General features: G+C 48.3%; 1 protein-coding gene across 1 annotated transcript in view; it reads right to left on the bottom strand.

Annotated features, from left to right (window-relative positions):
• Positions 1-328: 328 nt before the first annotated feature.
• Positions 329-13,310, bottom strand: part of LOC311226553 (uncharacterized protein) — a gene marked incomplete at its 3' end in the record, with an annotated part of 133,542 nt that continues 120,560 nt past the window's right edge. Inside the window, exon 6 of the mRNA XM_084311973.1 lies at positions 329-364. Within this exon, the coding sequence (XP_084168099.1) occupies positions 329-364 (36 nt within the window). The remainder of the gene's footprint in view (positions 365-13,310) is intronic.

Raw genomic sequence — 13,310 nt, 5'->3', positions numbered from 1 at the left:
TATTTGTATTGGTAAAGATACAGACACATTAGCTGGTTGAACAACATCTATATGTGTGGTAATAATGCAGATATTGAGTGTATTTCTGTGAAAATGCGTGTGGCGCACGCCTCTGAATCCAACCAAAGCGGAAACGATCGCTTCCAGCCCGTGAGTCGCGCGTCTGCTTGCGGCCGGTGGGCACAGCTACGTCCATTAACATGGGATCGAAAGTGAAGCGCTGGTCGCCTGCCTTCGTCGACTGGTGTGTTTGCGCTGTTAATCTGTACTTAGTTCAGACATGTACACACAGCTAAAGGAACAGACACACATAGACATGTACAAACAGCTAGAGGAACAGACACGCATAGACATGGACACACAGCTAGAGGAACAAACACACATAGACATGTACACACAGCTAGAGGAACAGACACACATAGACATGTACAAACAGCTAGAGGAACAGACACGCATAGACATGGACACACAGCTAGAGGAACAAACACACATAGACATGTACACACAGCTAGAGGAACAGACACACATAGACATATGACACACAGCTAGAGGAACAAACACACATAGACATGTACACGTCATCCAGGCGGAGATGTCGGACAGACAGGCCGATATCTGCTCAGAGATGTGAATATCTGAGGGAGGGAAGGAGAGGAAGAGTTGAGTATCATCGGCATAGCAATGATACGAGAAGGCATGAGACGTGATAATGTTACCCAGAGATTTAGTGTAGAGGGAGAAGAGAAGGGGTCCAAGGACCGAGCCCTGGGGGACACCCGTCTGCAGGGGGCGGGTGGCAGACAGGGTCCCTCTCCATGGCACTTAGGAGCGGTCATTGAGGTATGATGTCAGCCTTGTCAGCGCAGAGCCAGCCACTCCCATTCCTGCGAGGGACGCGAGGAGGATCTGATGGTTGACTGTGTCGAAGGCTGCAGATAGGTCTAGGAGAATCAGGACAGAGGAGAGGCCTTTCGCTTTTGCTAAGTGAAGTGCCTCTGTGACCGCAATGAGTGTCACCGCTGTGGAGTGACCAGTCCTGAAGCCTGACTGATTAGGAGGTCATTCTGTAAGAGATAATCAGTGAGTTGGTTGGATACAGCACGTTCAAGTGATGGAACAGACACACATAGACATGTACACACAGCTAGAGGAACAAACACACATAGACATGTACACACAGCTAGAGGAACAGACACACAGACATGTACACACAGCTAGAGGAACAAACACACATAGACATGTACACACAGCTAGAGGAACAGACACACATGGACATGTACACACAGCTAGAGGAACAAACACACATAGACATGTACACACAGCTAGAGGAACAGACACACATGGACATGTACACAGCTAGAGGAACAAACACACATAGACATGTACACACAGCTAGAGGAACAGACACATACATACATACATACATACATACATACATACATACATACATACATACATACATACATACATACATACATACATACATACATACATACATACATACATACATACATACATACATACATACTACTACATAAGACTACAGTGTGTCCACACAGACACGCACACTTATAAACATTATGCACATACACATATTGCCATGAATCAGGGAACACACACACACACATGTACACATATGCAACACATGTAAAATGACTGTAATGTGATGCAATTATTGTAATTATTGTATGATGTAAAGAATGTCACTAGTATGTGCTCATTTTAACGAATGTACTTTTGGTAATAATGATATGTAATGAATAGTAATATGAATATAGATATGAATATTAATATTGATATGAATATGACTATGAATATTGATACGAATATGTATATGAATATGCATGTGAATAGTAATAGTGTTGTGAAGGGCCAGATTAAACCGAATATATATATTTATTTATATATATATATTTAATTGTATTTGTATATTCTCTAATATTCCCTGATATCCCTTGTATATTCCTTGTACAATATGCATTGAATATCCATTCTAGCCTACTGAACATCCCATAATAGTCTCCATTCTACTATTGGTCGAGACCTTGGTGCCAGGCTGCCATACCCCCCAGACCCAGTTCAAACGTACCGCTCAACATGTACGAACAAGTCCTAGTTCCGCGTAGGAATCTGGCTACCGCACCACTAATGGGACTATTTGTTCATAGTGCGTATATATACTGCGCTACTAAAGTAGGACTTCCTTTTAGTCCAGTTTCTTACCCTCCAATAGAGTGACAGACGTAAAGCCTCCCCGCGACGCCACGTGTGGGAGTAAGGCCAAGTTCGGCCTACCATCGGTATTGAGACATCGTGTATATTAATATTTGAATAGTCATATTTGGCACTATATCGTCGAGTTGGACGTAGTCTATTAAGCTAATAATAGTCTATTCATATGTAGTGCTTCGTGCGGTGAGAATACTATCGTAGTCAGTACCCCCATCGTTTCGGGTAGAACTGGCTGCTTATCCAGGGTGGCCGACCCCATGTGAGGCTGCACCCGAGGAGCCCCAGAGCCGACGAGCGAGTGGACCTGCATACCGGATTATTCTACCGACGACAGCCCGCCTTCCCAGGCACGGATTATGCTTTGTATACAGTGATTATTCTATGGATAAAGACCAACACTGCCGTGTGTTGGAAACCCCCCCCCCGGAGAGGACGACAGGTGAGGAGACGCTCTACACGACGAGGTCGCTTCACGTCTCTCCATCGTGGACCGGAGGAAGCCGGCCCACAGAGAGTCCAACTGCTTTCATCTGTGGATCGAGGATCGCTGAGGCACCGAGCCGCACAACCGTGGGTTCTCCCAGGATACCCTCGGCCAGACGGATACAGCCAGACTCTACCCCCCCCCCCCTTCTCCAGTTGTCTTACAAGCGACCGGAATTCCCCCCTAGTGTATCCAGTTCTATAATCATTAAAGTATCATTGCCATTATTCCTTAAATATTCCAGGTTGTATATTTACCGCCTGCGCCACCAGAGATTGGACGTTCTCTATTGATATACCAATGAATACTCATTTGCCATAAAAGTGCATCCTATTTCAAATCATAAATGTAATTAAGTGATTGCTCTACATACCTTTTGCTATGTATTAATTATTATTAAACGCAGACTTTCGACTTGGTACATTTGTGTTGGATCGTTTCATCTACGTGGGAGTGTTTACCATAATTATTTATGCCTAGTACTGGGTGGCCAGAGTCTAAAGTACAAGAGGTAGTGGTAGTAAGTATCATATCTAACAATACAGTCAGGGAATTGTACCCCTCAGTTACAATTGGTCCTTCGAGCCGGATGGTAATTAGTGTAATATTAATATAGTGTTATTAATATTGAAATGGCCTATGATGAACACTCCACGAAACGATCCTCCTAACCAACGCCCGCAGCGCGAACGACGGCTCCCTCAGTACTTAGAGGCTTACGCTGTCAGTCAACAACCTAGTCTTCTACTAACAGTAAACGCGGTAAAACTAGAAAGTAAAAGTATGTCTAACCCCAACGCCCAGACTACCCCGACCATAGAGGCCCCTACGGGTTCTAATGTAACTGACCAAGCTCACGGTGGGGACCAGTGGGAACCAGACATGACTTCACACCCCGCCAGTACTGAAGAAGTAGTCCCCGATGAGTCCCGGGAGGAATACAACGCTACAGAGAGAGAACTCGGCACGGAAGAAGACGGGGAGAGCACCGTGGAGATAGAGCTCCAAGGCTCCGCAAGGAGTACCCCGAGGGAAGGCTCCCCTATACAACCGCCTTCTCCCAGCGAGGCAGAGAGGACCCTACAGCAGGCCTTCCTCATCAGCCTGAACGCCGCTGCTGAACGCGACCGACTGCAGATCCAGCAGCGGAGCGAAGAAGAGCATATACGTCTAGAAATAAGACGCATTCAGATGGAAGAGAATGTGGCCCGAGACCGAGCAGACAGCCAGCGAGCAGCTGCTGGTGCTCTACGGGACGCAGAGCGCGACAGACAGCAAGCGCAACTAATAGAACAGCTGATCAGACGGACAACACCCTCTCCCTCCGCCAGAGGCTCCAGGAACTCGTCTAGACACACCTCCAGGGCGGCATCCCCTAGCCGAGTAAACAACCCTGAACTTGACCAACAGACGAGGTCTATACCCCCCACAGACCACCTCCCCCCACCGGTCCAAGCGAGACCTAGCAACCGGGAAGGAGCAGCATATCCTGTGGAGAGGCTAAACCAGAGACTACAAGCACTGGATGACCTAACTGAAGACGAAGAGGAAGAGGAGGAGAACCACGCCCGACGACAGCACAGTACTCTACCGGACCAGGAGGTCCGGTACAGCCCAGGCTATACTCCCGCGGAGCTGCGCTACAGACCCCCGACTCTATACACGGGTGAGCACGACGCACGACCCGCACCGAGGAACAGCACCTGGACAAGCGGGCCATGGTACACTGCCAGTACCAGCCCATACCAAGGAGCGGGAGGAGACTCGCCTAGGAGGCCTCTCCCCCAACGCTCGCCGATGTATCCACAGTCAGCGTCATACATTGGCACGCCTATGGTACCCGACTTCACCCAAGAGAACCGGGCCCAGTATACAGAACTCCGCATGTGTCTGGAGACCATGTTGGTGGATGTATTGGATGAACGCCATAAATACGCCATCCTACTGAAGCACTTAAAGGTACCCCGCGCACATAATATAGCGCTCGCCTACGCGACTTCCACCACCCCATACACAGCAGCGCTGGTAGCATTGGACCAGAGGTATGGGCGCATATGGGATTACGTGATCCAGGAGATCCGACACATCGACCGCTTACCCCCAGCAATAGACAATCGAGCACTGGACGACCTGTCCATCAGAGTGCAGTCCCTGGTAGGGATGTTGGGAGCGCAGAGAGAGAAGGGGAGGCATGAACTTTACGCCAACTCAAATGTGGAAAGGATCTTGGAGAAGCTGCCGCCCGCTCGACAGGAGCGTTTTAGGCGGCAGAGAGACCACCGAGACCCGAATGGCCCCGAACCGAACCTCCTCGATCTAGCAGACTTCCTGGCGAGAGAAGTCAGCAGCCTATGGCTAGATACATTCGGACGGAGCACCCCTGGCTCCAGAGAAGGAACCAGACGACTAAATGATGGAAGAAGATCGGTGACTGTGATGCACCAATCGGAGTCAGTACCGAGCAGCAGGAGCCACAGTACCCCCTCCAGAACGGAGAAGTGGAAGATAGTGTGCCCCTACTGTGAGAAAGAACACTGGCTAGCGCAATGTGACTCCTTCCCCAAGCTGAACGCGGAGGAAGCAAGTCAATGGATAAAGTCCAACAAGCGCTGTTTTCGCTGTGCGCGCTCACACATGGCAGCCGAATGCCGCTTAAAGAAAAGGTGCACCAAGTGCGATGGAGCCCATCTGGACATACTTCACGACAGTAACAGACGGCGCCCTTCACCCGCACCATCCAGCAGCAAAGCGAGCGTCATGTACATCGATCCCGCCAGCAGCAGTGGAGCCTGAGTACTCCTAAAAGTAGTGCGTGTGACACTAAGCTACCAGAATAAAGTCCTGGACACTTACGCCGTCCTCGATGACGGGTCAGAGAAGACCCTTCTGCTCGCCTCCGCTGCGGCTGCGGGGAAGCGAAACCCAAATGACAATTCGGACAATAAGACGAGATTTGAAGACGATAAAGGGCGAGAATGTCTCATTCTCTATCGCAGCAAGCGGCCAGCCTGAGCGACGGTACCAGATTACAGACGCTTTCACCAGCCAAGAAATAGGACTGTCGCGGTACACATACCCCGTCGCCAAGCTGATGGAGAAATATGCACATCTGCGCAAGTTACCGATCCCGCTCATAGACAATGCTATGCCGACCCTGTTGATAGGCTCCGACCATGCAGACCTCATTGTCCCGATAGACCGGGTTCATACCGGACCCCGAGGCTGTCCTGCAGCAGTCGAGACCCGTTTGGGATGGACTCTCCAAGGCCCGCTCGCCAAATCTCTCAACCGAAGTACAGCCACTAGATGTCTCCACTCCCGAGTCACAGAGGGAGAAACCGCACTCCTGCAACACGTAGAGCTGCTATGGACCTTGGAACAAATGCCCTTTAAGAACGGAAAGAAAGACATTCGCTCTAAAGATGACATTTACGCCATTCACCTCCTCGAGACAGGGACCAAGAGAGTCCCGGTCAACGGCGTGTTGAGATACGCCACGCCACTCCTGCGGCGAGAAGGAATGCCTACTTTCCACGCCAAGACAGACGCCACAGAACGGTACCTGCTGAACACGGAGCGGCGCTTAGCCAAGAACCCCGCCCAAGAGAGTGTATACCGCGCCGAGATTGAGAAGCTCATCACAGCGGGACACGTCACAAAGATGGACATTAAAGAGGCTGACCAGACCACTGAATCGTGGTACGTGCCTCACCACAAGGTCCATCACAACGGTAAAGACCGCATAGTATTTAACTGCAGCTACCAGATCGGATCCCAAAATCTGAATAAAGAGTTACTGCCCGGTCCCACACTCGGCCCCTCCCTACTCGGCGTTCTACTCCGCTTCCGCCAGGAAAAGGTGGCCATCAGCGGGGACATTAAAGGAATGTTCCTGCAGGTGAGATTAGTAGAGGAGGACAAGCCCCTGTTACGGTTCCTATGGAGAGAGAAGCCAGGAGATGAGCACCCAGCCATCTACCAATGGGAAGTCCTCCCCTTCGGAACGACGTGCAGCCCCTGCTGTGCTACATTTGCACTACAGAAACATGTAGCAGAGGACCCAGCAGCGGACGAAGAGGTCCGACACAGCGTAAAGAACAGCTTCTACGTAGACAACTGTCTACAAAGCCTTTCAACCCAGGAAGAAGCCGAGGCTCTCCTGATTAAACTCCGCGCCTCATTGATCAAAGGCGGCTTTGATCTCAGGCAGTGGGCCAGCAGCGATCCGCAAGTACTGCGCAGCCTCTCCTCCGAGGACAAGGCAGCCAGCAGCGAGACCTGGATGGCTACAATCCCGGGAGAAGCCCAGGAGATGACCCTGGGATTGGTGTGGCGATTCAAAACAGATTCGCTTCACTACAGACACAAGCCCCTGACTACGGAGCAGGGAAGGCCGGCGGCGGCGCCGACCACCAGACGGAGTGTGTACACAACACTCGCCCGACAATATGACCCGCTAGGATGTATTCTACCGTACACCACCAGGGCAAAAATTATTGTACGAGCATTGTGGGACAAGGACCAGGGCTGGGACGACCCCATTCCCGCACACCTTGCATCCACCTGGAGAGAGTGAGAGATGGAGCTCCACTCACTCCCAGGCGTTAATATGCGCCGAAGCTACTTCCCACCCACGGTGAGGCCAGAGACATGTAAAATGGACTTACACGTCTTCAGTGACGCCTCAGAGGTCGCATACGGATCAGTAGCCTACTTGCGGGCCCGGGAGGAGGGGGGAGAGATCTACACAGCATTTGTCCTCGCCCGCTCGAGAATAGCCCCACGCAAGCAACAATCTATCCCACGTCTAGAGCTCTGCGCAGCCCTAGCCGGAGCGCACCTAGCCACGCTCATCCAACGTGAGCTCACCATACCGGTGTCTAGAACAATCCTGTGGTCAGATTCCACGACAGTACTCGCCTGGATCAAATCGGACTCATGCAAGTACAAAGTCTTCGTGGGAGTCAGAGTCACCGAGATTCAAGACTTAACCGAAGAGTTAACCGGAGAAACAGAGTGGCGCTACGTTGATACAAAACAGAACCCAGCTGACGTCATCACCCGGGGAATGCCCCTAGATGACCTCACCCGTCGCAATGTCTACAGTGACGGCCCAGCATTCCTAAAGCTCCCGGAAGGAGAGTGGCCCACGCCTATCCCGAGGGAAGCCAGTCAAGAGGAGGCTGAGAATAAGAAACCTATGTTCTGTGGATTGAGCACTGTTATCTCCGCAGACCCCAACATAGATGATTGCACTACCATAGAGAGTGCACAACAAAGGACATTCCTACTGCACTACCTACCGTCTCTACAGACCCGCCAGAAGTGGGTAAAGGAGAGAGACAATTTGACAGAAGGAACAGTCGTCATGATTATTGATCAATCACTGCCCAGAGCTATGTGGCCGGCCGGCCGCGTAAGCAAAGTGATCACCGGTGCCGACGGCAAGGTCCGAGCAGCCGAAGTGCTTGTCCAGGGTCGCACTTACACCCGTCCCGTGGCGAGGCTCATAGAACTGCCCCGACTCCCAGACACAATCGATGATGACCATGACCCTATAACCCTATGACTTTGTGAAGTTGACTGACCCCTACAGCAAACCCTTATGTGTAAATAGACAACGCGATTAATCTGTCTCTGCTTAACTGATTAGGTCTGGGACCAATCAGGGGGTGGCTGTTGTGAAGGGCCAGATTAAACCGAATATATATATTTATTTATATATATATATTTAATTGTATTTGTATATTCTCTAATATTCCCTGATATCCCTTGTATATTCCTTGTACAATATGCATTGAATATCCATTCTAGCCTACTGAACATCCCATAATAGTCTCCATTCTACTATTGGTCGAGACCTTGGTGCCAGGCTGCCATACCCCCCAGACCCAGTTCAAACGTACCGCTCAACATGTACGAACAAGTCCTAGTTCCGCGTAGGAATCTGGCTACCGCACCACTAATGGTACTATTTGTTCATAGTGCGTATATATACTGCGCTACTAAAGTAGGACTTCCTTTTAGTCCAGTTTCTTACCCTCCAATAGAGTGACAGACGTAAAGCCTCCCCGCGACGCCACGTGTGGGAGTAAGGCCAAGTTCGGCCTACCATCGGTATTGAGACATCGTGTATATTAATATTTGAATAGTCATATTTGGCACTATATCGTCGAGTTGGACGTAGTCTATTAAGCTAATAATAGTCTATTCATATGTAGTGCTTCGTGCGGTGAGAATACTATCGTACTCAGTACCCCCATCGTTTCGGGTAGAACTGGCTGCTTATCCAGGGTGGCCGACCCCATGTGAGGCTGCACCCGAAGAGCCCCAGAGCCGACGAGCGAGTGGACCTGCATACCGGATTATTCTACCGACGACAGCCCGCCTTCCCAGGCACGGATTATGCTTTGTATACAGTGATTATTCTATGGATAAAGACCAACACTGCCGTGTGTTGGAAACCCCCCCCCCGGAGAGGACGACAGGTGAGGAGACGCTCTACACGACGAGGTCGCTTCACGTCTCTCCATCGTGGACCGGAGGAAGCCGGCCCACAGAGAGTCCAACTGCTTTCATCTGTGGATCGAGGATCGCTGAGGCACCGAGCCGCACAACCGTGGGTTCTCCCAGGATACCCTCGGCCAGACGGATACAGCCAGACTCTACCCCCCCCCCCCCTTCTCCAGTTGTCTTACAAGCGACCGGAATTCCCCCCTAGTGTATCCAGTTCTATAATCATTAAAGTATCATTGCCATTATTCCTTAAATATTCCAGGTTGTATATTTACCGCCTGCGCCACCAGAGATTGGACGTTCTCTATTGATATACCAACGAATACTCATTTGCCATAAAAGTGCATCCTATTTCAAATCATAAATGTAATTAAGTGATTGCTCTACATACCTTTTGCTATGTATTAATTATTATTAAACGCAGACTTTCGACTTGGTACATTTGTGTTGGATCGTTTCATCTACGTGGGAGTGTTTACCATAATTATTTATGCCTAGTACTGGGTGGCCAGAGTCTAAAGTACAAGAGGTAGTGGTAGTAAGTATCATATCTAACAATACAGTCAGGGAATTGTACCCCTCAGTTACAAATAGTATTATTGATATGAATATGAATATCGGTATGACTATCGATATTAATATCCATATAAATAGTCATATGAATATGTATATGAATATTGATATGAATATTAATATTACTATTGATATTAATATTGTTATGAATATTAATATCGATATGAATGTGTAAAGAAAAGCCTAACCACGGACAGGGGTTGCAGCCTTAGCATGGCTAAGTCCTGGTCCTACATGCAATGCATCTGTATCTTGTTATTGTAAATTGTTTTCTTTTACATTGTCCCTGACAAATACACTAAATAAATAAGTAAAATATTGTCTGCTACTGCGTAGCCTACCAACCGTATGGAGTACCAGGAAAATAATATTTCAATGCTGCCAAGTAGAAAGGATTTAATATGTTAAATATGTTAAATGCTGCTTATAACCTGGGCAGAGCGTCAGGAAATATGGATGAGTATAAGGCTACAGTCTATACTCTGCGCAAGGCCGTAAAGCTGGCTTAGAGGACATACGCTGGCAAGATGGAGGCACAAATGGCCCAGAACGACACAAGAGGTTTATGGCGAGGACTACGGACGATAACTGACTACAAAGTCAGCGCCCCCTCAATCGGGAGTGCCGACGCCTCTCTCGCGGATCAACTCAACTCCTTTTATGCGCGGTTTGGTGCAAACAGTGGCGACGCTAGCTCACCGGCTAACGATGTCACTGACGCACCGGCCGTCGTGGAAGGGGGGGGGGGCACTCTCTCATTGACAGAACACAGTATGAGAAGAGCATTTATGCGGGTGAACAACAGAAAAGCAGCTGGCCCAGATGGGATAACAGGACGTATACTTAAGTGCTGTGCTAACCAGCTAGCCCCAGTGTTCACCACCATATTCAATCTATATCTGGCTGAGTCCGTGGTCCCTGCCTGCTTCAAGGTGTCCACTATAATCCTGGTACCAAAAAAATCCTCTCCAGCAGGTCTTAATGACTACAGACCGGTGGCACTCACCTCTGTGGTCATGAAATGTTTTGAGAGGCTGGTTAAGGCTTACATTTGTGCCTCCCTCCCCAGTGATATGGACCCTTTGCAATTTGCATACAGGTCAAACAGGTCCACTGATAATGCGGTCTCTCAGGTACTACACAACACCCTCTCTCACCTAGACAGCCAGAAGGGGGGCTATGTGAGACTGTTGTTCATTGACTATAGCTCAGCGTTCAACACCATAGTCCCCACCAGACTGGTGGACAAGCTGATTGAGCTGGGTCTGAGATCCGCTCTGAGCGCCTGGATACTGGACTTTCTGAGTGAAAGGCCTCAGGCGGTCAGGGTGGGGGGTCAGACCTCCAACACCATCACCCTGAGTATCGGGTCCCCCCAGGGCTGTGTTCTGAGCCCCCTGCTGTATTCACTCTACACACATGACTGTGTGGCCAGGTTCAGCTCCTACTCCATAGTGAAGTTTGCGGACTACACAGTGGTGTAGTCAGGACATCTCCCTCAACTTTGATACCTGTCATGTATCCCAGAGCTCCACCATAAAAAACCTCTGAGTCATTTTTGATTCCTCCCTCTCATTTAATGCACATATAAAAAATGTCACCAAAATTGCATTCTTCCATCTTCGTAATATCGCAAAAATACGCCCCATTTTAACTCTGGCTGATGCTGAAACCCTGATTCATGCTTTTGTCTCATCACGTCTGGACTACTGTAATGCACTTTTTTCAGGCCTACCTAATTCAAGCATCAAAAATCTTCAACTCGTGCAAAATGCGGCTGCACGGATACTAACTAGAACTAGAAAATTTGATCACATCACACCAGTTTTGTCCGCCCTACATTGGCTTCCTATCCAAGCCCGCTCTGACTTTAAAGTGCTACTCCTCACCTACAAAATTTTAAATGGGCTTGCACCGCTCTATCTATCCGATCTCATCTCCCGATACTCGCCCGCTCGTGCTCTGCGCTCACAAAATGCGGGGCTTCTATCGACCCCTAGGGTTAAAAAGAAATCCGCCGGCCACAGAGCCTTTGTCTACCGCGCTCCCTACCTGTGGAACAAATTACCTGCCGTCATCAGGGGCGCCTGCTCTGTCGAAGCTTTTAAATCCTTGCTTAAGACTCATCTTTTCTCTCTCTCCTTCAACCTACCTTGATCTCACCTGGTCGGGGACTGACCTTTAGATTAATCTGTGTAGTTTAGTTATGGTACAGGGTACTACATGGTACCACTGGGTAGTTTACTATAGGGTAGTTTAGTTAGGGTACAGGGTACTACATGGTACCACAGAGTACTACATGGTACTGCATGGCATTACAGGGTACTACATGGCTTACATAGCTCTACATGGCACTACATGGAACTACATGGCACTACGGGGTACTACATGGTACCACAAGGCACCACAGGGTACTACATGGCTCTACAGCAGGGGTGGGCAATTATTTTTCCCGGGGGGCCGAATGAGCAACTGAAAATATGTTGGGGGGCCGGGCCAAAATTCCAAACTCAATTATGCATAATATAAATTTTATTTCTATATAAAAAGCAGTAAATGGCATTGTTTTGACCCCTGGTAAGAGTGTATGTTATTATTTGGCAATTAAAAGGTGAGGTTAGCTTTCAAAAATATAATTTATTCAAATAGAATTTATTTCCAAAATGATAAACAAAATGTGAAACATTAATAACAAAGGGCATTTTGAGTTTCATATACTATTGAAACAAGGATTTTCTTAGCTTTCTAAAGACATCACATCATCTTATAGCAAAAATAAACAAGACATGTCACTGAACTGTGTAAAGAAAAGTGTCCCAGTTTTGTAGCTTTTTTTACTTTACATGCCTATATTAAACATTTAATGTTTTCAGAACTGTGCAAAAAAAAGAAAAAAAAATATCAAGTGTCCCATTTCACTTGTTATATTTCCACATTTTAGTGTTCTTCAGTTCTTTTTTTTTCATTCAGTGTGAGAAATCCAGTCTCTGTTGAGCTTTAACAAGTCCATCAAAGTCAGGTTGCATGTCTGAGGTGGAGATGCGAAGCACAGCTGCCAGATGTTCATCAGTGAGAGAGGATCTGTACCTGGACTTGGTAAACGTCATGACTGAGAATGTCTGTTCACATATGTAGGTGGATCCAAAGAGAACCAACATCTTCTGAGCATGTCTCCTAAGCGTATACTGTGCGTGTGAACGTTGACACGGGGGAAAAAAAGTAAAAAAAAAAAATATTAAAAAAAAAAAAAAATTTTATTTTTTTTTAATTTTTTTTTATTATCATGTAATCTTTCGCGGGCCGGTCAGAATCATCCCTCGGGCCGGATCCGGCCCGCGGGCCGTACAATGCCCAGGTCTGCTCTACAGGGTACTACAGGATACTACGGGGTACTACATGGCACTATGGGGTACTATAGGGTACTACATGGCACTACAGGGTACTACATGTCTGCTCCTTTGCAGCACCACAAACATGGGAACTCTCTAACTCTTCCCCCCCCCCA

Source organism: Notolepis coatsorum (genome assembly GCF_963971535.1).
Source record: "Notolepis coatsorum genome assembly, chromosome: 4".
Classification (NCBI taxonomy): Eukaryota; Metazoa; Chordata; class Actinopteri; order Aulopiformes; family Paralepididae; genus Notolepis; species Notolepis coatsorum.
Note: the sequence above shows the minus strand (reverse complement) of the source record. Positions and strands in the feature narration are given on the sequence as shown.